The sequence below is a fragment of the Zosterops lateralis genome (assembly GCF_965231275.1).
Source record: "Zosterops lateralis genome assembly, chromosome: 12".
Lineage (NCBI taxonomy): Eukaryota > Metazoa > Chordata > Aves > Passeriformes > Zosteropidae > Zosterops > Zosterops lateralis.
The window spans coordinates 1,043,422-1,064,621 of record NC_139772.1 but is presented as its reverse complement, the minus strand read 5'-3'; the positions used below and the strand labels follow the sequence as shown (position 1 = coordinate 1,064,621).

Genomic DNA, 21,200 nt, shown 5'->3' with positions numbered 1-21,200 from the left:
CACCACAAGGATGCTGAAGAGTCTGGGGGCTCCATCACCACAGGATCTGAGGATGGGTCTCTCTGGGGTGGTACCAAGAGCTCCTCCATGCTGAGGAGGGGCTGAGAGACCCTGCAGGGTACCTGGCTGGGACCACCACTCACCACCACATACTCAGGGATACCCCAACATCAGAGTCACCTCCTCCCTCCAGGCAGGGCACTCTGCAGCACCACGAGCTCTGCAGCACCACAGGCCCCATTCCTGCACTGGGAGCTGCTGCACACCTGCAGTGTGGGGGGAGCAGAGTCCTCAGGGACCCAGCTTGGTGCCCCCTTTGCTCCCCTGGCACTGCAGCCCAGCCCCACAGTGCACAGCCCCAGGGGCCCATTGCCCAGTCCTGTGTCCTGCCAAGTGGGGGGACTGGCACCCCAATTCCCTGCAAGGTCGGGAGTCCTGGCTGTGTCTCCACCCGGTGCCATGTCTTGCTGTGAGTGCACAAGCAGTGAGAGCCCATTCTCCTCACCCAAGAGTGGATGGCCAAACACTCCTCATCACTCCTGGCGCTGGTATTGGACCACAGGCACGCACTGGGATGGTGCTGTACCAGCTGTGCCTGTCCAGGGCCTGCTGTGAATGGCAGAGGGGGAATTTGGAATGAAAATCTCCTGATGTGATGCACTGGCTGGGCACTGTCCAGCCGTCCTGCCTCCAGGAGCAAGGATGTGTCCAGCTGTCCTGCTGCTGTGAGCAAGGCAGCAGCTGTGCCAGAGGGGGAGTTTGGTTTCCACCTGGAGCAGCCACAGGGGAAAGTGAGGGGTCCCTGCTGAGGGCACAGGGAGGGCTGTCCCTGTCTCCTGTCCCAGCACCGCGGTGGCAGCACAGGCACGGCTGTGCCACTCTGGCCCCACTGTGTCCCCTGTGCCCCACCGTGGCTGTTGGGAGCCCTGCTGGTGGTCCCCGGCACGTCCCTGTCCCATCCCTGGGCTCTCCGGTTCCTCACACCTCACTCCAGGCGCTGGGGGAGCTCCAGACGACATCACACAGTGCCGGGGGTGTCACTGAGGGGGTTCCACCTGCACGGGGATGCTCCTGCTGCAGGGATCCCCCTCCCCAGCTCCTGGTGCTTGGAGTCTCCGGGTCCAATCCCGGCATCACCTCGCACTCAGCTCCCAGCACAGCACGACACGATTGGGGTGGGAAACCTAAAAGTGCTGAATTTGAGCCCCGAGTCGAGGCTGTGCCTCCGACAGACTCAGAATGTCCCCTCCAGGAGCGGGCTGTCCCCTGCCATCAGGCCAGCGCAGGGACACAGTGCTGCTGTCCCCGGGATGACCCTGCTCCTGCCCCGGCACCCACCGGCCACGGGGCCAGGGTGACACGGGGACACAGGGGGGTGACACGTGGGTGTCACGAGCGGGGCAGGGGGCGATGGAGTGGCCGGTCCCTGCCCGGGCTCTGCCGGTCCCTGCCCGGGCTCTGTGCCGGTGCCCGCGGCTCCCGGTGCCGGTGCCGGCTGATGGTGATGGCGATGCCGGTTCCGGTGCAGCAGCGGAGCCGCCGGCGGTGCTGCCGGTCCAGCAGCGGTGCCGTGGTGCCGGTGATGGTGCCGGTGCCGCACTGGTGCCGCCGGTGCCGGTCATCACTCCCGCACTGCGGGGCTGGGGCCGGTGCCAGGAGCTGCCGGTGCGGGGCGGGTTCCCGGGGGCTGCGGGCGGAGCTGGAGCCGGTGCCGGTGCCGGGGGCGGTGCCGGCGGTGCCGGTGTCGGTGCCGGTGCCGGGCGGGGCCCCCGCGGGCTGCGGGCGGTGCCGGCCCCGCCGCGGTATAAAGGGGCCGCACGGGCCGGGCCGGGCGCGCAGCGGCGGCGGCGGGTGGGGAACGGCGGCGCCTCCACCACCGGCACCTCCACGGTGAGTCCCGGTCCCTCCTTCTCCCTCCCTGTGAGGAGGGAGCCGGCTCGGGGCGTCCCCGCGGTGCTGCGGGAGCGGCAGCACTGGAGGCTGCGGGGCCGGGGGGAACGGGCAGCGGGAGCGCCGGGGCTGCGGGACCGGGGGCAGCGGGAGCGCCGGGGGCGGCGGGGAGCCGGAGGGGCTGCCCGGGAGGTGCCGCCGGGGGTCCCGGGGCTGGCTCTGCCCCCTGCCCGTGCCCCGCACGTGCTCGTTCGGGCACCCCCTGCCCGTGTCCCGCTGCGCCTCCGCAGTCCCGTCCTGCCTCCGCTCGCCCCATCCCGCAGCGGGGTGCGGGCTCTGCCTGCTGCCATCCCACAGCCGGGGGTCCCGCCAGCCGGGGGTCCCGCCAGCCGGGGGTCCCACGCACCGCCCGGGGTGGAGGAGGCTCCCCGCGGCCGTGGTTTCCCCTGCTCCCCGCCATCCCCGTGCCCTTCCCTGTCCTCCAGCCCGGCCATCGCCTGCGAGCAGCCGTGCTCTGCTTGGGTGGATGGGAGTGCTGGCACCGTTCACAGAGGGGTACTCGGGACCCCCACACCTCACCTGGCACCGCACATAGGGGGGTGTGTGGGACCCCCACGCCTCCTCTGTCCCTGTGGCACCGTGAAGGTGTCACCCCAAACCAGTGACAGATGAGGGACAGGGTGGTGGCCGTGGGGCAGCAGAGAGCAGGGCCACCCCGCTTTTGTTCTGTTGATGGGGAGGATGTCCCCCTGGCCTGACGGTGCCCCGTGTCCCCCCAGATGCCAGGGAGCCTCTCCACGGCCCTGCGAGTCGTGGGGACCAGCCTCTTCGCCGTGGCGGTGCTGGGGGGAATCCTGGCCGCCTACGTCACAGGGTACCAGTTCATCCACACGGAGAAGCACTACCTCTCCTTCGGGCTCTACGGGGCCATCCTGGGGCTGCACCTCTTCATCCAGAGCCTCTTCGCCTTCCTGGAGCACCGGCGCATGCGGGGCGAGGGGCAGCCGGTGCGGCCGGGGCGCTCGGTGGCCCTTTGCATCGCCGCCTTCCAGGAGGACCCCGACTACCTGACCAAGTGCCTGCGCTCCGTCAAGCGCATCGCCTTCCCCGACCTCAAAGTGGTGATGGTGGTGGACGGCAACGGCCCCGACGACACCTACATGCTGGACATCTTCCGGGACGTGATGGGCTCTGAACGCTCCGGCAGCTACGTCTGGAAGAGCAACTTCCACGAGCAGGGAGAGGGGGAGACGGAGGCAGAGCTGCGGGAAGGGCTGGCCCGTGTTCAGGAACTGGTCCGCAGCAACACCTACTCCTGCATCCTGCAGAAGTGGGGCGGGAAGCGGGAGGTGATGTACACGGCCTTCCGGGCGCTTGGAGACTCTGTGGACTATATCCAGGTGCAGGCATGGGCTGGGGGGATGTGGGCAGGGAGCATCCTGCCTGCTTGGCCAGGCAGAGGGGCTGTGGGTGGGATGGGAGCAGTCCTGGGAATCCTCAGGAGCACCTGGGTGCCCAGCACCAGATCTGGCCCCATGCACTGGCTGTGACCCACCAGGGCTGGGAGCGACTGTCACTGGGGTGGCTGAGGTGTTGAGCCCTGCCCTCACTGCTGCCCATGGGTGGCCCATCACCTCCTCAGCACATGGCCTGTTATGGTGTCATCCCCTGGGACAGTGTGGCACGGGATGCCAGGTCCCCGCATGTGGTGACAGGGACAGATCCTGCCTCAGTGCAGGTGTCCTGGGCAGTGGTGCCCGGGTACCAGCAGCTCCTCCACTCCCTCCATCACCCGCCGGTCTCGGGGCTCTGCCTGGTCTCGCCGTCCGTGGCTCGGGCTTGCCTGGCTGTGGGCTGGGCTGTCTGCCGGGCGCGCGTGGGCGGCAGGAGCGGGGCTCGACGTTCCCTCTGCCCCCAGGTGTGTGACTCAGACACGGTGCTGGACCCCGCCTGCACCGCCGAGATGCTCCGCATCCTGGAGGCCGACCCCCGCGTCGGCGGCGTCGGCGGCGACGTCCAGGTACCCCGGGGTGACGAGGCGAGGACAGGGGTGCCGGGGGCTGCAGCACTGCTGGCACTCACATCCATCCCCTCTGCAGATCCTGAACAAGTACGACTCGTGGATCTCCTTCCTGAGCAGCGTGCGGTACTGGATGGCCTTCAACGTGGAGCGCGCGTGCCAGTCGTACTTCGGGTGCGTGCAGTGCATCAGCGGCCCCCTGGGCATGTACCGTAACGCGCTGCTGCAGCAGTTCCTCGAGGACTGGTACCACCAGACCTTCCTGGGCAGCAAGTGCAGCTTCGGGGACGACCGGCACCTCACCAACCGCGTGCTCAGCCTGGGCTACCACACCAAGTACACGGCTCGCTCCAAGTGCCTGACGGAGACGCCCACGCGGTACCTGCGCTGGCTCAACCAGCAGACCCGCTGGAGCAAATCCTACTTCCGTGAGTGGCTCTACAACGCGCTCTGGTTCCACAAGCATCACCTCTGGATGACCTACGAGTCGGTGGTCACCGGTTTCTTCCCCTTCTTCCTCATCGCCACCGTCATCCAGCTCTTCTACCGCGGGCGCATCTGGAACATCCTCCTGTTCCTGCTGACGGTGCAGCTGGTGGGTGTCATCAAGGCCACCTACGCCTGCTTCCTGCGGGGCAGTGCCGAGATGATCTTCATGTCCCTCTATGCCCTCCTCTACATGTCCAGCCTGCTGCCCGCCAAAATCTTTGCCATTGCCACCATCAACAAGTCGGGCTGGGGCACCTCGGGGCGCCGCACCATCGTGGTGAACTTTGTGGGGCTGCTGCCAGTGTCGGTGTGGGTGGCGGTGCTGCTGGGCGGGCTGGCCTACACAGCCTACAGCCAGGACCTCTTCAGCGAGACCGAGGTGGCCTTCCTTGTCTCAGGTGCCATCCTCTATGCTTGCTACTGGGTGGCCCTGCTCACCCTCTACCTGGCCATCGTTGCCCGTCGCTGCGGCAAGAGGCAGGAGCAGTGCGGGCTGGTCTTCACTGAGGTCTGACTGTGGGGTGGTCCCGTGCCAGGGTCACCCCACCTGCCATGGCCATCCAGTGTGTCAGGGTAACCACCCCCGTCCCCTCTTCCCCGTGCCGGAACCACCAGGTGCTGGGGTGATCCCACATGCTGGAGTGGACACCCCCAGTCCCCTTTTTCCCAACCCCGGAGCTGCTGGGCAGCGCTGTGCGCTCCCAACCCTTGGCATTTCTCATCACATCTTGAAATCTTGCTTTTTTTCCTTATTAAGATGTACATTCTTCCTATATTTTCATTTTTCCATCCCAAGCTGGCCACGGAGAAGCCGAGCCAGGGCTGCCCATCACCCCAGCCAGGTGCTGCCAGCTACATCCCAGCTGTGCCCTATGGAGCATCCTGGTGTGGAGCGCTGCTGGCTGCGCTCCCCACGCCCCAATCCAGAATTTTCCACCCTTCGGTGCTTTTAACAGGGATTCCAGTCCCATCTCCATGGTGCTACAGCACTTCCCACCCCCAGGACACAGAGTCTCCGTCCAGCCTGGTGCCAGCAGTGCTGGCTGGTGCTGCCTCTGCCCCACGGCTGCGTGCGGGCGCGTACCCACGGGGAGCCCCCCAGGCCTTCAGGGGGTCTGGCTGCTCCAGGAGGGCAGCAGGTTCCTTCAGCTTTGCCAAAGAGCCAAGGGGGGAATCCTGGCATGGAGAAACTGGGAAAACTGGGGTGGGCTGTGTGTTGGCCAGAGCATGACATAACCCCAAAGGGTCTCCAGCAACACTCCAGCCAACCCACAGCCCCACCATTCCCACCCCGCTCCCTTCCCAACAGTGGGAAGATGGGGATTTAGGCAAGGTGCTTCCCAACTTTCCCCTCCCCAGGGAACTCACCTGTGGGTCCTTTTTTTCAGGACTTGGATAAAAACCCCTTTCTATGATGGAGCTTTTAGCTGGTTTTTTGTTTAATTTAATACGAGGTTTTTTAGAAGACTTTTGTAGCTCTTTGGTATTGTCGCAAATGGTTTGTAAATCTATTTATTTTTGAACCTGCCAGGGGAGGGTTTTTTTCCATATTTCGGGTGGAAAAAGCTGGTTTTTATATCCTGATGGAGTTGTGGAAATAAAGACTTGAAGTGAGGGCACATGGTGTGTTTTGGGGAGGGTGCCTGGTCCCTCTGCCTGACTTGAGGGAGGTTGGTCCTGAGTCCCTGCGTGGCTCTGGTGTCCCTAGAGCTGCAGGGAGGGGGGAGAAGGAAACATCTCCACACTCCATGGATCCCTGGGACCTGCTCTATGCTGTGGGCAGCCTCTGAGGTGGGACACCCCTGCCCAGGCTCACAGGAAGTCTCTACCTCCCAGGAGCCATGTCCACCACAGGGTCTGTGGCCAAGAGTTTGGTTACTCTCTGAAAAAAGTCATTTTTAGGGGGAAAAGTGACCCAGGAAGGGCTCCAAGTACCCAGACACAGGACCCAGCAGTTCCAGAGTCCCCTGTGCAGGACAGGGATGAGGTCCTGGATCTCTCAAAGTCCCTGCTATTCTCTCCAGCAGCAGATGACAGTTCACAGCCCCCATCCTTCCCCTCACACCTTCTTGGGCACGTGTGTGATGATGGGCTTGGGGCGGGTTTTGAAGAGCAGTTTGGTCTTGATGAGGGCAGTCACTGTGTAGTGGCTCTGGGGCTCTGTGGGGCTGGGCTGGGGGGCTCCTCCCTGCTTCACCAGCACAGCAAAGGGCTTCTCCAGCTGCACCACCTTCCCGTAGAGGATGTGGTGACCCACGATGAGCACGGGGACACCCTGGGGAGAGCAGAGGGTGAGGCTGGGCTGGGCTGTCCCCAGCAGGTCCTTGCAGTGTCCAGCCTCACCTCCTGGGTGTAGTGCAGGTCTCCCAGCAGGCTCCCAGCCAGGTCTCCACTCTGCCGGGGCTCCACCTCACCCTGCAGCTCCAGCAGCACCCACTGTGCCAGGGACCCTGTGCCAGAGCTGTGGGGGACATGGGGAGGGTCACCCAGGTCCCTGCAGGCACAGGTGACACGGGGACCAGACCCCTGGGCTCACCTGGAGACGATGATCTGCACCATGCCGGGCCCTGCAGGGGCTGCAGAGACACAGTGAGGGCAGGGGGGTGGGCAGGGGGCAGGAGCCCCTGGCCCTTCCCCTCTGGGTACTCCAGGATGAAATTCTGCCCCTGGGCCCCACAGACCCTGTTCTGGGCCCACACATCCCGAGATCCATCCATCCCCCCAGGCCTTATAGAATATCCCCAAACCCTCCAGCCCCCCCTGGGCCCCACAAATCCCTGTAGAGGGTCCTATCATCCCCCAGCCACCCCAGATCCAGCCCCAGACCCCCATAACCCCCCAGCCCCTTCCCGGAGACCCCCATGCCCAGAAACCACGACCCAGACACCCCCCACGGGCCCTGCGCCCCCCGTACCCCGCGCCCCAGGAGCCGCCGCCCGGTCCCGCGGGGCGCTGGTGCCCTCCAGCGGCGCCGGTACCGCGGGGCCGGCCCGGGGCAGCCCGGCCGGGTCTCTCGGGACCGGATCCCTCCCGCCTGCACCGTGCGCTGTCCCCGGGCCGCCCCCCGGCCCCGCCGCCCCGGTCCCGCTCCCTCACCCGCCGCCGGCAGCGCCCGAATCTCCCGCCGCGCCGCCACTTCCGCTTCCGGTGCCGCGTGGGCCCGGCGCAGTTCCGGTTCCGGTGCCGCGAGCACGTGGGGCGGAGCGGGGCCGCCACCGGCACCGGGACAGGGACCGGGACAAGGACCGGGAGCGGAGCGGGGCCGGCGGAGCGCCATGGGCGAGTTCGAGGTGCACCGGGTGCGGTTCTTCGGGCTGGTGCCGGCGGGCGTGCGCTGCCTGGCCTGCCAGCCCCGCGGGCCCCGCCTGGCCCTGGCCCGCACCGACGGCGCCGTCGAGGTGTACAACTTCGCCGCCAACTACTTCCAGGAGAAGGTGAGGATGGGCCCTACCGGGCTGTACCGAGCCGTACCGGGTTTATCGAGCTTGTACCGGGCACGTACCGGGGCCGTACCGTGCTTGCTTGGTCCGTCTGATCGGCACCGAGCCTGTACCGGGCAGTACCGAGCCAGGACCAGGCTCTGCTTGGCCCTGCGGATCGGTACCGAGCCCGTACCGGGCAGTACCGAGCTCAGCCGGGCAGTACCGAGCCAGGACCAGGCTCTGCTTGGCCCTGCGGATCGGTACCGAGCCCGTACCGGGCAGTACCGAGCTCAGCCGGGCTGTACCGAGCCAGGACCAGGCTCTGCTTGGCCCTGCGGATCGGTACCGAGCCCGTACCAGGTTTGTGCGGAGCCTCCTCGAGGCTGTACCGGGCTTTATCCGGCCCCGCCGGTCCGTACCGGGCCGTGCCGTGACCCCGTCCCCTCGCAGGTGATCCCGGGGCACGACGCCCGCTCGGTGGAGTCGCTGTGCTGGGCGGCCGGGGAGCGGCTCTTCGGGGCCGGGCTTGGCGGGGACATCACCGAGTACGACCTGTCGGGGCTGGGCGCGGCCCGCGGCGCGGACGGCGGCGGGGGACCCATCTGGAGCATGGCGGCCAACGGGCCCGGCACCCGGCTGGCGGTGAGTGCCCCCTGAGTGCCCCCGGGGCCGGGGAGGGGAGAGGGACCCGCTGTGCCCTCGCTGATCCCCACCCCTCCCCAGATCGGCTGCGAGGACGGCTCCGTTAAAATCTTCCAAGTGGTTCCTGGGGGGATCCAGTTTGAGCAGAACCTGGACAGGAGGAAAGGTGGGTCCTGCCTGCAGCAGCATCCATCCCTCTGTCCCTCTGGGTGTCCCAGTGACTGGGGAGCTGTGACAGCTCTCACACTGACCCTCCCTCCCCAGGCCGTGTCCTGTGCCTGTCCTGGCACCCCTCGGGCTCTCACATCGTGGCTGGTTCCATCGACTTCTTCCGTGTGATCGACGTGGCTTCAGGTACCTCCTGTCCTGGGGCAGCCCCACCCCACCCCATCCCATCGTATCCCATCCCACCCCACCCCATCCCACCCCATCCCATCCCATCCTCATCCCATCCCATCCCACCGCACCTCATCCCATCCCATCCCACCCCATCCCATCCCATCCCATCCCATCCCATCCCATCCCTGGGACCACCAGCACCCTCCAGCCCCGCCGTGCACTGTGGGATCCCCCAGCCACCCCCAACCTTCTCCCCCTCCAGGCCAGACAGTGCAGAGGATCATGGTGAACCACCAGGTGGAGAAGGCCAAGCGGGAGTGTGTGGTGTGGGCCATCGCCCTCCTGTCCAGCGGCACCGTGGTCACTGCAGACTCCTTTGGGAGGGTGCAGTTCTGGGACTGGGAGAAGGGCACGCTGGCAGAGTCCCACACCGTCAGCACCTCGGCTGCACTCTCACTGGCCGTGTCAGAGGTGGGTGACACCCTCAGCTCCCTCCCTGGCACGTTGAGTGTCACCCAGCAGTGCCCTCCTGTTGTTCCCAGTCTGCTGCCACACCCTGGTCCCGTTTTCCCCTGCAGAAGGAGGACAGCATTGTGGTGGGCACCTCCACCGGGGCCACCTACCAGCTGCAGCTGCTGCCAGTGAAGCTGGGCGGGCTGGAGAAGCGCTGGGTGCGGACAAAGCCCTTCCAGTTCCACAGCCACGACGTGCGGGCCGTGGCTCACAGCTCCACCGCCCTCATCTCCGGGGGTAGGACTGCTGGCAGCACCGGGACTGGGCTGGGTTTCTCCTCCCAGTACTGGCTGGGCTGACAAACTGTGCTTGGCTTCCAGGCCTGGACGCCCAGCTGGTGATCCGCCCGCTGATGGAGAAGGTGCAGAAGAAGGGCTACGACGCAGTGCTCCGAAAATTCACCTTCCCCCACGTGAGTGACACATGGACTGGGGTCTCCCTGCCCCTCCAGGTGCTCTCATTGCCCTGCCAGGGTTCCTTCCCTGTGCCTGGGTCCCTCCTCTGCCCCGCTGTGTCTCCTTTCCTGGTACATCCTGCCAAGGAGCAGTAGAAGTTGTCGAGCTGGTCTTGCTGGTCCTGCTGGGTCTCCATCTCCAGGCTCCCGTCCCACGGGACCTGATTTCCCTGCACTCCCCCGCTGTGGAGTCTCCAGCACCCCAGGGCATTCCAGCTGTGCCCCAGCCCGTTGTGCCAGGCTGTGGGTCCATGACATCCTGCCTGTTTTTCCACACAGCGACGCCTCGTCTCCTGCGCCAGGAAAGCCCGGCTGCTCCTCTTCCAGTTCTCCCAGTACCTGGAGCTCTGGAGACTTGGCTCCACTGAGGAGACTGGTGAGTCACAGGTGCAGCTCTCCAGTGTCAGCTCCCTGGCAGAGTCCATGCTGCCAACAGGATTTTGAGACTGAGCTGTCCTGAGCCTCAGGGAAGGGTCTGGACACACCCCCAGGATCCCCAGCTGCTCAAAGAGCCCTGTGTGGTTTTCCCCCCATCACTGATGGTCCGTGTGGTTTCTTTCTCAGGAAAAGACGGTGAGGTCCTTCCCTTGTGCCGGATGCCCGAGCACCTCGTGCAGCTCAAGAGCAAGGTAGGTCTGAGGGGGCTGGGGTGCCCCTGGGGCAGCTGAGGAGTGTGTGCTGGGCTCTGGGGGTCCCTCGGGCCCCCCTCAGTCCTGTGGCATCCCCAGGGCCCAGAGCACATCTACTGCAGCTGCGTCTCACCCTGCGGCACCTGGATCGGCTACTCCACGGCCTCGCGGTTCCAGCTGTACCGCGTACACTGCGACGGGGACGGCGTCAGCCTCAGGAAGGTCAGAGGGCTGTGGAGTCCTGAGGGGGGCTGGCGTGGTCAGTGTCACTGTGGGCAGTGTGGGTGACTGCCAGGGCTGTGTTCTCCCCCCTCCCAGGTCCCCAAAGTGCCCAAGCTGCTGCCTCCAGCCTACCAGCTCCAGTTCTCCGCCGACTCCGAGAGCCTCTTTGTCGCCTCCGCTCGAGGGTGTGTCCACGTCTTCCAGCTGCTGGAGCCGGGGGGCTGCAAACACCTGCACACGCTGCAGCCGCCCTCAGGTGTGAGCTGGGGTGCTGCTGGGCTTCCTGGGCTCCACATCCCCCTTCCCTGTGGGTGGGTGCAGAGGTGGGGTGTCCCCCTTTCCTGCCCTGAGAGGTGTGTGAGTCTCTCCTGGGGGTGTCTGCACCCTCGTGGCCTGGCACTGGGCAGTCAGGGTAGGGATGTGGGCCTGGGTGTCTCTGGGGTTTGGGGTTCCTCTCAGCCCAAGGGTCTCTGCAGGCTGCTCTGAGGCTGTTTACCTGCTGGCACCAAGCACAGACGGGCACTGGCTGGCAGCTGTCAGTGGGGACTGGGCCATCCACATCTACAACCTGAAATGCTTCAAGGTGGGTCTGGGAGTCACCCCCCAGCCTCAAGGGGTGTGGGATGGGGGTCTCAGCAGGCAGGGGTGTGGGAGTGTGTGGGAGAGGTGTCAGTGTGGCCCCGGTGGGTCCCATCAGTGCACTGTCCCCTCCTGCAGCATCACTGTGTGGTGCCCACCTATGACTGTGCCGTGTCAGCCCTCGCCATCCACCCCAGCACCAACAACCTCGTCATCGCCTACTCAGACCAGCAGGTAGGATCTCTCCTGCTGGCCCTGTCCCCTTCCCTGTGCCTGTCTCCCTGCCTTCAGGGCTTTTGTGGAGCTGGTGGCGTGGGGGTGCTGCCAGGACAGCCCTGAGCCGCCCTGTGTCCCTGGTGCCCTGGCAGCTGGTGGAGTTCAGCATCCCTGAGAAGCAGTACACCAGCTGGAGCCGCGCCCTGCAGAGCTCGGGGCTGCACCGCGCCTGGCTGGAGCGGGACTCGCCCATCACACACATCACCTTCAACCCCAAGAACCCCTCGCACATCCTGCTCCACGACACTTACCTGCTCTGCATCCTCGACAAGTCCCTGGTGAGCCTGTGGGGCCGGGGGTGCCTGGGCTGTGCTCCTGTGGGAGCCTGACCAGGGCTGTGCCCGCTCTTGCAGCCCCTGCCCGACAACAGCGCCCTCCTGATGAACCAGAACGCCCTCAAACAGCTCCCAGAGACGGCCAGGAAGAAGCAGCTCCACGCCTTCAAGATCTGCAAGAAGTTCCAGGTGGGTGATGGTGTCAGGGTGGTGCTCAGGCTCTGGAGAGGGACTTGGAGCAAGGGTATGGACAGGACACAGGGAATGGGTTCCCACTGCCAGAGGGCAGGGTTAGATGGGATAGTGGGGTGGAATTGTTCCCTGTGAGGGTGGGGAGGCCCTGGCACAGGGTTCCCTGAGAAGCTGTGGCTGCCCCTGGATCCCTGAAATGTCCAAGGCCAAGTTGGATGGTGCTTGGAGCAAACTGGGCTAGTGGAAGATGTCCCTGCCCATGGCAGGGGGTGGAACAAGATCCCTTTAAGGTCCCTTCCACCCTAAACCATTCCATGATCCCCATCTCCTGCTCTGCAGCCACTGCTCTTCATGGATCTGCTGGACGAGAACTGCCTGGTTGTGGTGGAACGACCCATCATGGACTTCAAAACGCAGCTGCCTCTGCCTGTCCAACAGAAGAAATTCGGCACCTGAGAGCAGAAAAAGCCACTCCAACCTCGGGAACTGTCTCTGTGCTGCCTTCCTGGGGCACTGTAAGAATTTTCTTAAGGTGCTGTAGGAATAAAACCTCACTGTTGTGTACATGCCCAGGCTCAGGGCTCATCCTTGTGCATGGCTCCCTGTTGTCACACCACCATCACGTCATCAAGATCTTCATATCCTTCCAGTTCTCCTCCCCGGCGCTGCGGGGACAAGATGATACCCCAAATTCCATCTCTTTTCCCTCCCAGTGTGTCTAATCCCAGTGTTGGCTTCTCTCTCCCTAGCAGCCACACGGGTCCGTGGGTGCTGCCTGGGGCCGGGAAGCCTCATTCCCTGAGGACGGGAGTCTGTGGGTGGTGCGTGGGGCAGGGAAGCGCCATTCCCCCAGGATGGCGGGAGAGAAATCGGGGATCCCCGGAAAACACGGGGAGATTTAAAGCACAAGCTCGTAAAATAAATCGCAGCGCGCCAAATAATCTCGGCGCCAGACATGGCGTGCGGGGGCGTGGCTTTCTAGGAGCCCCTCCTTCCTCTGCCACCAATCACAGCAGCGGCAGCTTGGCCGCCACCTCTCTGATTGGTGGAAGCGGAGGCGGGGGCGGGGCGGTCTTACCCCGCCCCTCCGCGCCTCAGAGCCTATCGCAGCGCGCCATGCGGGCGGGGGCGTGGCCACAAACCCCGCCCTCCCGGAGGCCACGCCCCTTCCCGGTGAGCGGCGGCGGCGGCGGCGGCGGCGGCATGGCCGTGTGGACCCGGGCGTGCAAAACCGGGCTGCTGGAGCTGCTCCTGCGGGAACGCTGGGTCCGCGTGTCCGCCGAGCTCACCGGGGAAACGCTGAGCTTAACGGCGGAGCCGGGAACCGGCGATCCGTCGGCGGTGAACGGCGTGCTGAACGGCAGCGCGGAGGCGGCGGCGGCGCCCGGTGGCGTGAGGAGGGTGCGGGTGGTGAAAGCGGAGGCGGGAGGGCTCGGGATCAGCATTAAGGGCGGTCGGGAGAATCGGATGCCGGTGCTGATCTCACGGATCTTCCCGGGATTGGCGGCGGAAAGGAGCGGGGCGCTCCGGTTGGGCGACGCCATCCTCGCTGTTAACGGCGTCGATCTCCGCGATGCCACCCACGACCAAGCTGTGCAGGCGCTGAAGAGAGCCGGGAGGGAGGTCATCCTTGAAGGTACCGCCTCAAGCCCTTCCTGTCCCCCCAATCCCCGGTGCGGGCCCCCGGTGCTCTCCTGTCCCCCGCCCCGGTGCTCCGCCGCCGGTACCGGCTCCCTGCACTCCTCCCCGCCGGTACCGGCTCCCTGCACTCCTCCCTGCCGCTGTCACCGCCTCCGGGGCCCGCTTTGGGTCCCTGACCCGGGTGTGGGGCGCCACTCCCCCAGCCCAGTCCTGGCGAGTCTCTGTGTGTGCCCCCAGACCTCCACCCCAGTCCGTGTGTGTGTGTGTGTGTGTGTGTGTGTGTGTGTGTGCGCCCCCAGTCCTGGTGTGTCTGTGCCCCCAGACCTCCACCCCAGCCCCTGTGTGTGTGTGTGTGTGTGCGCCCCCAGTCCTGGTGTGTGTGTGCCCCCAGACCCCCAGCCCAGCCCCTGTGTGTGTGTGTGTGTGTGTGTGTGTGTGTGCCCCCAGTCCTGGTGTGTCTGTGCCCCCAGACCCCCAGCCCAGTCCCTCTGTGTGTGTGTGTGTGTGTGTGTGTGTGTGTGTGTGTGTGACCCCAGACCCCCAGCCCAGGATGGGCCCCCCAGGTGCAGGGACAGGGACTGGGGTGTCCCCCCCTCTGTGGCAGGATGGGGACCCCTGACAGCTGGGGACAAGGACAGGACATCTCTGATTGTGTCCCTTCAGGACGGGCTTGGGTCCCTCAGAGGCAGACCTGGGGTCCCCCAGGACAGTCCCCCTCGGTGTCCCTGGGCTGTGGTGTCCCCTGAACAGGCTGTCCCCTCTCCTCGGTGACAGGATCCCGTGCCCCCAGCAGGGCTGGCTGGGACCGAGCCACGGCTCCTGCCCGACCTGTTCCCGGCAGCCCGACAAGCTCGGGCAGGACCTGCCCAGCCCGGCGGGGCGCAGGGGCCGGTGCCATGGGGGGCACCCTGAGGACACGAGTCCCCCGTGCTGGGGTCAGGGGGGGCTGTGCAGTGCTCTGGTGCCACACACGCTGTCCTGCTGTCCTGGCATGTCCTGCTGTCCTGGCACGTCCGTCTGTCCTCTGCTGTTCCATGGACACAGAGCCCATGGGGCACAGGGTGCAGGAACCGGTGCTGCTGCTTTCCCTGTGCTCCTGGCACTGCACTGTGGACAGGAGGACACACGGCTGGGCTGCCCGGGGCTGGCACACCTGGCACCAGGTGCTTGGCCATGGCTGGGGCGCTGCAGGGGCCGGGGTGGGGCACAGGAGTTGGTTTGTTGCTGTTTTGGTCGGGGCTGCTGTCGGACACAGCGAGAGTCCCCACGGGACCCCATGCCTGGTTCAGCACGTCCTTCCTCGTGCTGTCTGCCCGTTTGATCCTGTCCCCCAGGAGCTCCAGCCTGTGGTGTGTTTGTCCCTCATTTCCGCCACGGGCACAGGCGCCGCGGCAGACGCTCCTTTCCTTTCCTTTCCTTTCCTTTCCTTTCCTTTCCTTTCCTTTCCTTTCCTTTCCTTTCCTTTCCTTTCCTTTCCTTTCCTTTCCTTTCCTTTCCTTTCCTTTCCTTTCCTTTCCCTTTCCCTTTCCCTTTCCCTTTCCCTTTCCCTTTCCCTTTCCCTTTCCCTTTCCCTTTCCCTTTCCCTTTCCCTTTCCCTTTCCCTTTCCCTTTCCCCATACTTTTCTCCTTCCCTTTTTTCCTCACTGTGGCTGGGCACTGCTGGTCCAGTGGCTGTGGTGGGACCATCTGGTGGCCAACTGGTCTCATCAGGCCCCAGGGAGGAGCTGGTGGGGGACACTGGCCTTGGTGTCCTCCCCATCCCTCCCCAGCAGCCCTGGAGCTGTGACCACCCCGGCAGGTGCCAGAACTCCTCCCGGGCTGTGCCAGTGATGGAGGGGGAGCCATCAGTCCTGCACCAGCATCTCCTGGGGCTGGTGTCACCCGTGCCGGGGGCTGGCTTTGGCCGCAGGGCGCACACCGAGCACCTCCCCTGGGAGCCCCGTCTGCTGCCCTGGGGGAAGGGAGCCCTTCCGCCCCTGCGGGAGCTGTGAGCGCGGTGCTGGCCTTGGCACTGCCTGGGGCACTGCCTGAGGAAACTGCTGGGTGCTGGGTGCTCCCTGCTGGGCTCAGGGCCGGGCCGGTGGGTTCGGGGTGCAGCCAGCACTGCCGTGCAGCCCCAGCAGCCCCTTCCTGCGGCGGGACAGGCGAGAGGCGCAGGCGACAGCTGGGTTTCCTCTGCGGTGAGCGCGTGGGTGGGGCGGCAGGGGCTGTGCCGGGGCAGCAGTGGCTGTGCTGCTGCAGCTCTGTGCTGGTCACCAGCTCGCCAGAAGCAGAAGGGGTGGCTGCAGGTGTCCCCACCCATGTGCCTGCTGGCACAAGGTGCTCCGTGTCCTTCCTGCACTGTGGATGCATCCCAGTGAAATCTGGGAGGCAGTTCTGCTGCCCCCACCATGGGCATCCACCATTGCCAGTCACACTCCTCTGGCAGTGCCCTGGCACAGCACCCAGGCCCCAGCCCTGCTGGCTGCCCAGCTTGGCCTCTCACCCTCCTGACTCCATGGGGTCAGTGCCTGCACTGCAGGGTGGCAGCGCTGTGAGCTGGAGCCCCCATGGGCTGAGCTCTCTCCCGGCGCTGGAGGCAGCTGCCCACATCTGGCAAACATCTGCCGAGGGCCCCGCAGCGGGAGCTGCTGGCTGTGCTGCTGCCCGCGGCGCTCCCTGCCCTGCCTGGCCCTGCCCGGCCCGGCCCGGCAGGGGGATTAGGGGTGCGGGGACAGCGGTAATCCCGGGATCAGCGCGGCGGCAGCTAATATTAACTCCTGTGCTGCCCACAGCAAGGGCAAGCACCTCGTGTCAGCACCATGGCTCAGCAGAACTGCTGGGAAGGTGTGGGGCTGGTGTCCCCTGCTCGTTCCCCATCCCTGCTGTCCCATCCTTACTCCCCCTTCCCTCTCAGCAGCCCCGCAGTGAAGGATTGGCAGCAGCACAGCCTGGGCCCCACCACCAGTGTTGCTCCCCCTTCAGAAGGCCTGGCTGTGGCGTTGTGCCGGCTCCAGGATCCTTTCACCACTTACTTCCCAGTGCAGCGCAGCCTATTTGCTGTTTTGCTATTTGGTTTTCCCTCTCGCTGCCCCATCTCTGTCCCCAGCGTGTCCCTCCCTTGGCCGAGGCTGCCGGGGCTTGGCTGGGCGGGGGTCCAGGGCTGCTGTCAGCAGGGTGGTGCTGGGGTGGGACAGTCCAGGGGGAGCAGGAGCTGGAGCTGGTGCCTCCTTCCTTCCTTCCCGGCCTGGAGAGGCGCGTGGAGCCGGGATGTCTTGGCTGCACACCCTCCTCCTCGCCCTGTGGAGTGGAGGCTGGCTGCTGTCAGGGTGTGAGCAGCAGTGCCGGCTCAGCATGGCCAGCAGTGCTGGAAACTTGGCGGGCACAGTCCTGGCTGCTCTGACAGGGCAGGATGGGACCAGGATGGGCTGCAGCCTGACCTCCCGCCCAGCACCATTGTCCTGTGGCGCCTTCCCCTTCCTACACCCGGCCGGCAGCGGGATGAGCTGCCAGCTCCGTCCTTCACTCGGGACATCCCTGACCCAGGCGGGGTGTGTGGGGGTCACGTCACTCTATCAGATCAACCCTGGGGCAGGGGGCTGTGGTGTGGGGGTGCAGGACCCTCCCCAGGCCTGACTGTGCCCCCACTTTCCCCCCAGTGAAGTTCATGCGGGAGGTGACCCCCTACATCAAGAAGCCGTCGCTGGTGTCAGACCTGCCGTGGGAGGGGGCGGCCCCGCAGTCCCCCAGCCTGAGTGGCAGCGAGGACTCGGGGTCCCCCCAGCACCAGGGCCCCCGTGACCGCAAGGTGATCCCCCTCAAGATGTGCTTTGCTGCCCGGAACCTCAGCATGCCCGACCTGGAGAACAGGTGAGGGCAGGGGCTGCCGGTGGTGTGGGTGTGGGAGATCCTGCTCCCCGGAGACACCCAGGACAGGACTGGGTCTGCCCAACAGTGCCAGTGTGAGGGACCCTGCACCCCATGGACACCCTGGGCACAGCTGGGGGCTGCCCCTCACTGAGGCCATGACTCCCTGCTTTGCCCACTGAGCTGTGGAAGGACACTCCAGAGGGTTTAGCCAGGACCAGGGCTGTTCCATGTTCCCTCCCAGACCCCTGGCAGCCCCTCTGCCTTAAAATGCAGGCTAAAAGCCCTGGCAGATGGAAATGCACAGTGGAACCCCCAGACCAGTGCAGGCAGTTTGCTGTGCTGGGCACAGGCAGGGGCTCACTTGGCCCATGCTGATGTCCCACCCTGGGCTGTGTCCCTGTCCCTGTCCCCTCGCAGGCTGATCGAGCTGTACTCCCCGGACAGCCGGAACACGCTGGTGCTGCGGTGCCGGGACACGGCCACGGCCCACGCCTGGTTCAGTGCCCTGCACGCCAACATCACTGCCCTGCTGCCCCAGGTCCTGGCAGAGCTCAACGCCACGCTGGGCTCTGGCAGCCCCACGGCTGGTGGCAGGGAGGTGAAGCACATCGCCTGGCTGGCCGAGCAGGTATGCACTGATGGGAGGTGCCAGGGTGCTCCCAGGGACAGCAGTGCCAATGGGATGGGCTGAGGATGCCACTGGGGCTGTAGATGCAGCCAGAGAGCCCAGTCTGGACACTGGCTCTGCTGCTCGGCCATCCAGCTGTGCCTCGATGATGGCACCATTTCCCATGCCCTCAGCCCCTTCTCCCACTGGGATTTTCCAGATGGAACCCCTCATCACACCCTCCCTATTCCATGAATGCACTGCCTGAGAGCTGCAGCCAGCTCTGGCAGAGCTGATGGCTGCTCCCAGCTTGGTTTCCCAGGATGGCAGCGTTGTGGATGCTGCCTGGCAATGAGGAACCACTGGGGTTGGGGATGGGTTGGGGTCCATCTGCCCATGGGCTCAGGGGTTGGGTTGCTGGGCTGTGGTGGGAGCCTGCAGCCCCTGGCACCCCTCATGGTGCCCTGGTGGCCGGCAGGCACGCCTGGACGGCGGGCGGCAGCAGTGGCGGCCGGTGCTCATGGCAGTGACAGAGAAGGACCTGCTGCTCTACGACGGGATGCCCTGGACCAGAGACGCCTGGGCCTCGCCCTGCCACAGCTACCCGCTGGTGGCCACCAGGTGAGCTGGGGCTGGGCCCCCTCCTGCCTCAGAGCAAGGAAGAAACACCAAAATGCCGATGGGGTGACACAGTGCCGGCACTGCCATCACACCCCTGGCCCTGCTTTCCCTCCAGGCTGGTGCACTCAGGCTCAGGGCGCCGCTCGCCCGCGCTGGGCTCGGAGCTGACCTTTGCCACGAGGACGGGCTCCAGGCAGGGCGTGGAGATGCACGTTTTCCGCGTGGAGACCCACCGGGACCTGTCAGCCTGGACGCGTGTCCTGGTGCAGGGCTGCCACGCCGCCGCCGAGCTCATCAAGGAGGTGACAGTGGGTGAGTGCCGCGGTGCTGGGACCCCCTGGCTGCCCTCTGTGCCCCCCTCAGGGCTGACAGCAGCTGTGCCTGCAGGCTGCACACTGGGAGGGCAGGAGGTCCAGCTCTCCATCCACTACGAGGGCGGGTTCACCATCTCCCGGGACGAGCCGGGCGCCAGCTCTGTCCTGTTCCGCTACCCCTACGAGCGGCTGAAGATGTCTGCGGATGACGGCATCAGGACCCTCTACCTGGATTTCGGGGGCCCTGAAGGGGAGCTGGTGAGGAAGGGGCAGCCAGGCTTTACCTCGAGGGGACCCCCTGCTTCCTCCCATCCCTGCAATGTTCCAGACTCACTGGGTTTGGCTGGTTGGAACCCCCAGCCCTGCAATCCCCAGTGCCCGCAGTGGGATGTGGGGGTGGCTGACACCGCTCTCTGTCTCCCCCCAGGCGCTGGACCTGCACTCCTGCCCCAAGCCCATCGTCTTCGTCCTGCACACCTTCCTCTCAGCCAAAGTCACCCGCATGGGGCTGCTGGCATAGGTGGCCCAGCCCCCTCGCCCTGTCAGAAACCAGCTGGGGGTCACAGAGGGGGCCCCCCAACCTCTCCTGCCCCATCGGTGCCTTGCTGGGGCTGGGATTGCTGCCCTGAGACCCTCCAGGAATTGTGGCAGCACAGCTGCAGGGGGTGAGCCCCTCCTGCCCCACACCAGCACTCCTGGCCCCCCAGTGCCCCGGGGGGGTCGGGGTACACACACCAGCTTTAATCCCCCCGGGGCTGAAGCCATCACTGATCTCACCGCCTGTGCCTTGGAGTGGGGCCAGCTCGGCCCTCCAGCCTGGGGGACCTCTGGTGCCCCCAACTCATGTTTAGGGGAGCAGTGTCCCCCTGCCTTGGGGCTTCCCCAAAAGAGGTCACATTGTCCCCACATGGGAACCCCCATTGCTGCATGACAGGGTCTCCATGCCCTGTTCAGGGTGGGGGGACACGTGTCTTACAGGGGGCACTCAGGGGTGCAAAGGGGATGCTCTGGCCAAGGATCCTGGGGCTTGGCCTCCCCCCATGCCCTACTGCCCCCTAGGAGTGGCCCCCAAATCTCCCAAAGGCTGAACAAACGCCATGTCTCTGCCCTGGGCTGGGGCTGCAGGGGACCCTCCTGGGGCTGCCTCTCCCCAGCCACTGCTGCCTGTGCCCCTCCACCGGGAGATCCCCCGGAGCAGGACATGTAGATTTATGCACTTTTCGCTTTTTGTACTTTTCCCTCCCTTTGGGGGCAGCTCCCACACCCTGCAGGGCTGGGGAGCCCAGGTAGGGCCACAGTGGGAGGGTCCTCCAGGGCTCCCCCCTCCTGCCAGGACCCCGGTACCCCCCAGCCAAACTCCTGCACGGTTCTCTGCTTCTGGGGGGCTGTGGGGTCCTGTGGGGTGCTGGCTCGGGGTGCTGCCCCCCCTCCTTCTATTTTTGTATTCTTTGTAAATCGCTATTTATATCAGATTGCCTTTTCCAGGGGCTCCGGGTCTCACTGTGTCTGGTGTGGGGATGGTGGGAGGAATAAGAGTCCCTGGAAGGAGTGGTGGGGATCTCTGGGGAAGCTGGGGGAGTCTCTGGGGGGGATTTGGAGGGACTGGGGGGGTCTCTGGGGAAGCTGGGGCAGGGTCTCCATGGGGATTTCTCGGGGGGCTGGGGCAACTTTTACAGCAGGGCCAGTGTGGCCAGTTCAGCTGTGGGACAGGTGGGGACAGCAGTGAGCACAGGTACCTGCAGGTGTTTGGGGGGGTGTGTGTGTGGACAGGTAAATACCATATGTGTGCACAGTGTGTGTGCAAATACTGTACACACAGGGGTGTGTACCTGGGCACACACACACAGACAGATGAACATACACACACACAGGAAGACACACACATAAACATGTAAAAAATTTACAAACACACACGTAAACACTCATGAACACACACAAAGAAGATGATGCACACATAAACATAAACACCTAAAAAATACACAAACACGAACACACACGCGTAGTGACGTGTTTTTGGGGTGTTCGCGCGCGCTTGGGGCCAGCAGGGCGGGGCCTCAATGGGCGGGGCTATGAATAGCCACGCCCTGTAATATTACACCACTAAGTGGGCGCGTCCATACGGGACCACGCCTCTAATATACATAAATTATAATGGGCGTGGTTAAGACAAACCACGCCCATCTGTGGGCGGGGCTCCTCACGCGCACTGGGCGCGGTTCCGGCGCC

At 65.2% G+C, this 21,200-nt stretch overlaps 4 protein-coding genes across 4 annotated transcripts; 3 read left to right on the top strand and 1 right to left on the bottom strand.

Annotated features, from left to right (window-relative positions):
* Positions 1-2,669: 2,669 nt before the first annotated feature.
* On the top strand, positions 2,670-4,913 carry HAS3 (hyaluronan synthase 3; the record flags this gene model as incomplete). Its single annotated transcript, XM_083870551.1, has 3 exons — positions 2,670-3,290; positions 3,809-3,910; positions 3,990-4,913. 3 exons carry the CDS (start codon positions 2,670-2,672, stop codon positions 4,911-4,913), a joined length of 1,647 nt encoding a protein of 548 aa, XP_083726677.1.
* Positions 4,914-5,878: 965 nt separating this feature from the next.
* Positions 5,879-7,517, bottom strand: CHTF8 (chromosome transmission fidelity factor 8). The gene is made up of 4 exons (XM_083870543.1): positions 7,496-7,517; positions 6,936-6,975; positions 6,743-6,860; positions 5,879-6,674 (listed from the first exon to the last, which is right to left on the bottom strand). Exons 2-4 carry the CDS (start codon positions 6,956-6,958, stop codon positions 6,459-6,461), a joined length of 357 nt encoding a protein of 118 aa, XP_083726669.1. The 5' UTR covers positions 6,959-6,975; positions 7,496-7,517; the 3' UTR covers positions 5,879-6,458.
* A 157-nt stretch (positions 7,518-7,674) lies between these two features.
* On the top strand, positions 7,675-12,508 carry UTP4 (UTP4 small subunit processome component; the record flags this gene model as incomplete). Its single annotated transcript, XM_083870500.1, has 16 exons — positions 7,675-7,833; positions 8,272-8,463; positions 8,545-8,629; positions 8,728-8,817; positions 9,065-9,273; positions 9,381-9,552; positions 9,636-9,727; positions 10,049-10,145; positions 10,334-10,398; positions 10,498-10,620; positions 10,717-10,876; positions 11,097-11,203; positions 11,338-11,433; positions 11,568-11,753; positions 11,829-11,939; positions 12,282-12,508. 16 exons carry the CDS (start codon positions 7,675-7,677, stop codon positions 12,396-12,398), a joined length of 2,061 nt encoding a protein of 686 aa, XP_083726626.1. The 3' UTR covers positions 12,399-12,508.
* A 628-nt stretch (positions 12,509-13,136) lies between these two features.
* On the top strand, positions 13,137-19,613 carry SNTB2 (syntrophin beta 2). The gene is made up of 7 exons (XM_083870457.1): positions 13,137-13,578; positions 17,222-17,432; positions 17,850-18,060; positions 18,518-18,660; positions 18,776-18,972; positions 19,048-19,232; positions 19,402-19,613. The coding sequence occupies exons 1-7, from the start codon at positions 13,146-13,148 to the stop codon at positions 19,492-19,494; spliced, it is 1,473 nt and encodes a 490-aa protein (XP_083726583.1). The 5' UTR covers positions 13,137-13,145; the 3' UTR covers positions 19,495-19,613.
* The last annotated feature ends 1,587 nt before the right edge of the window (positions 19,614-21,200 follow it).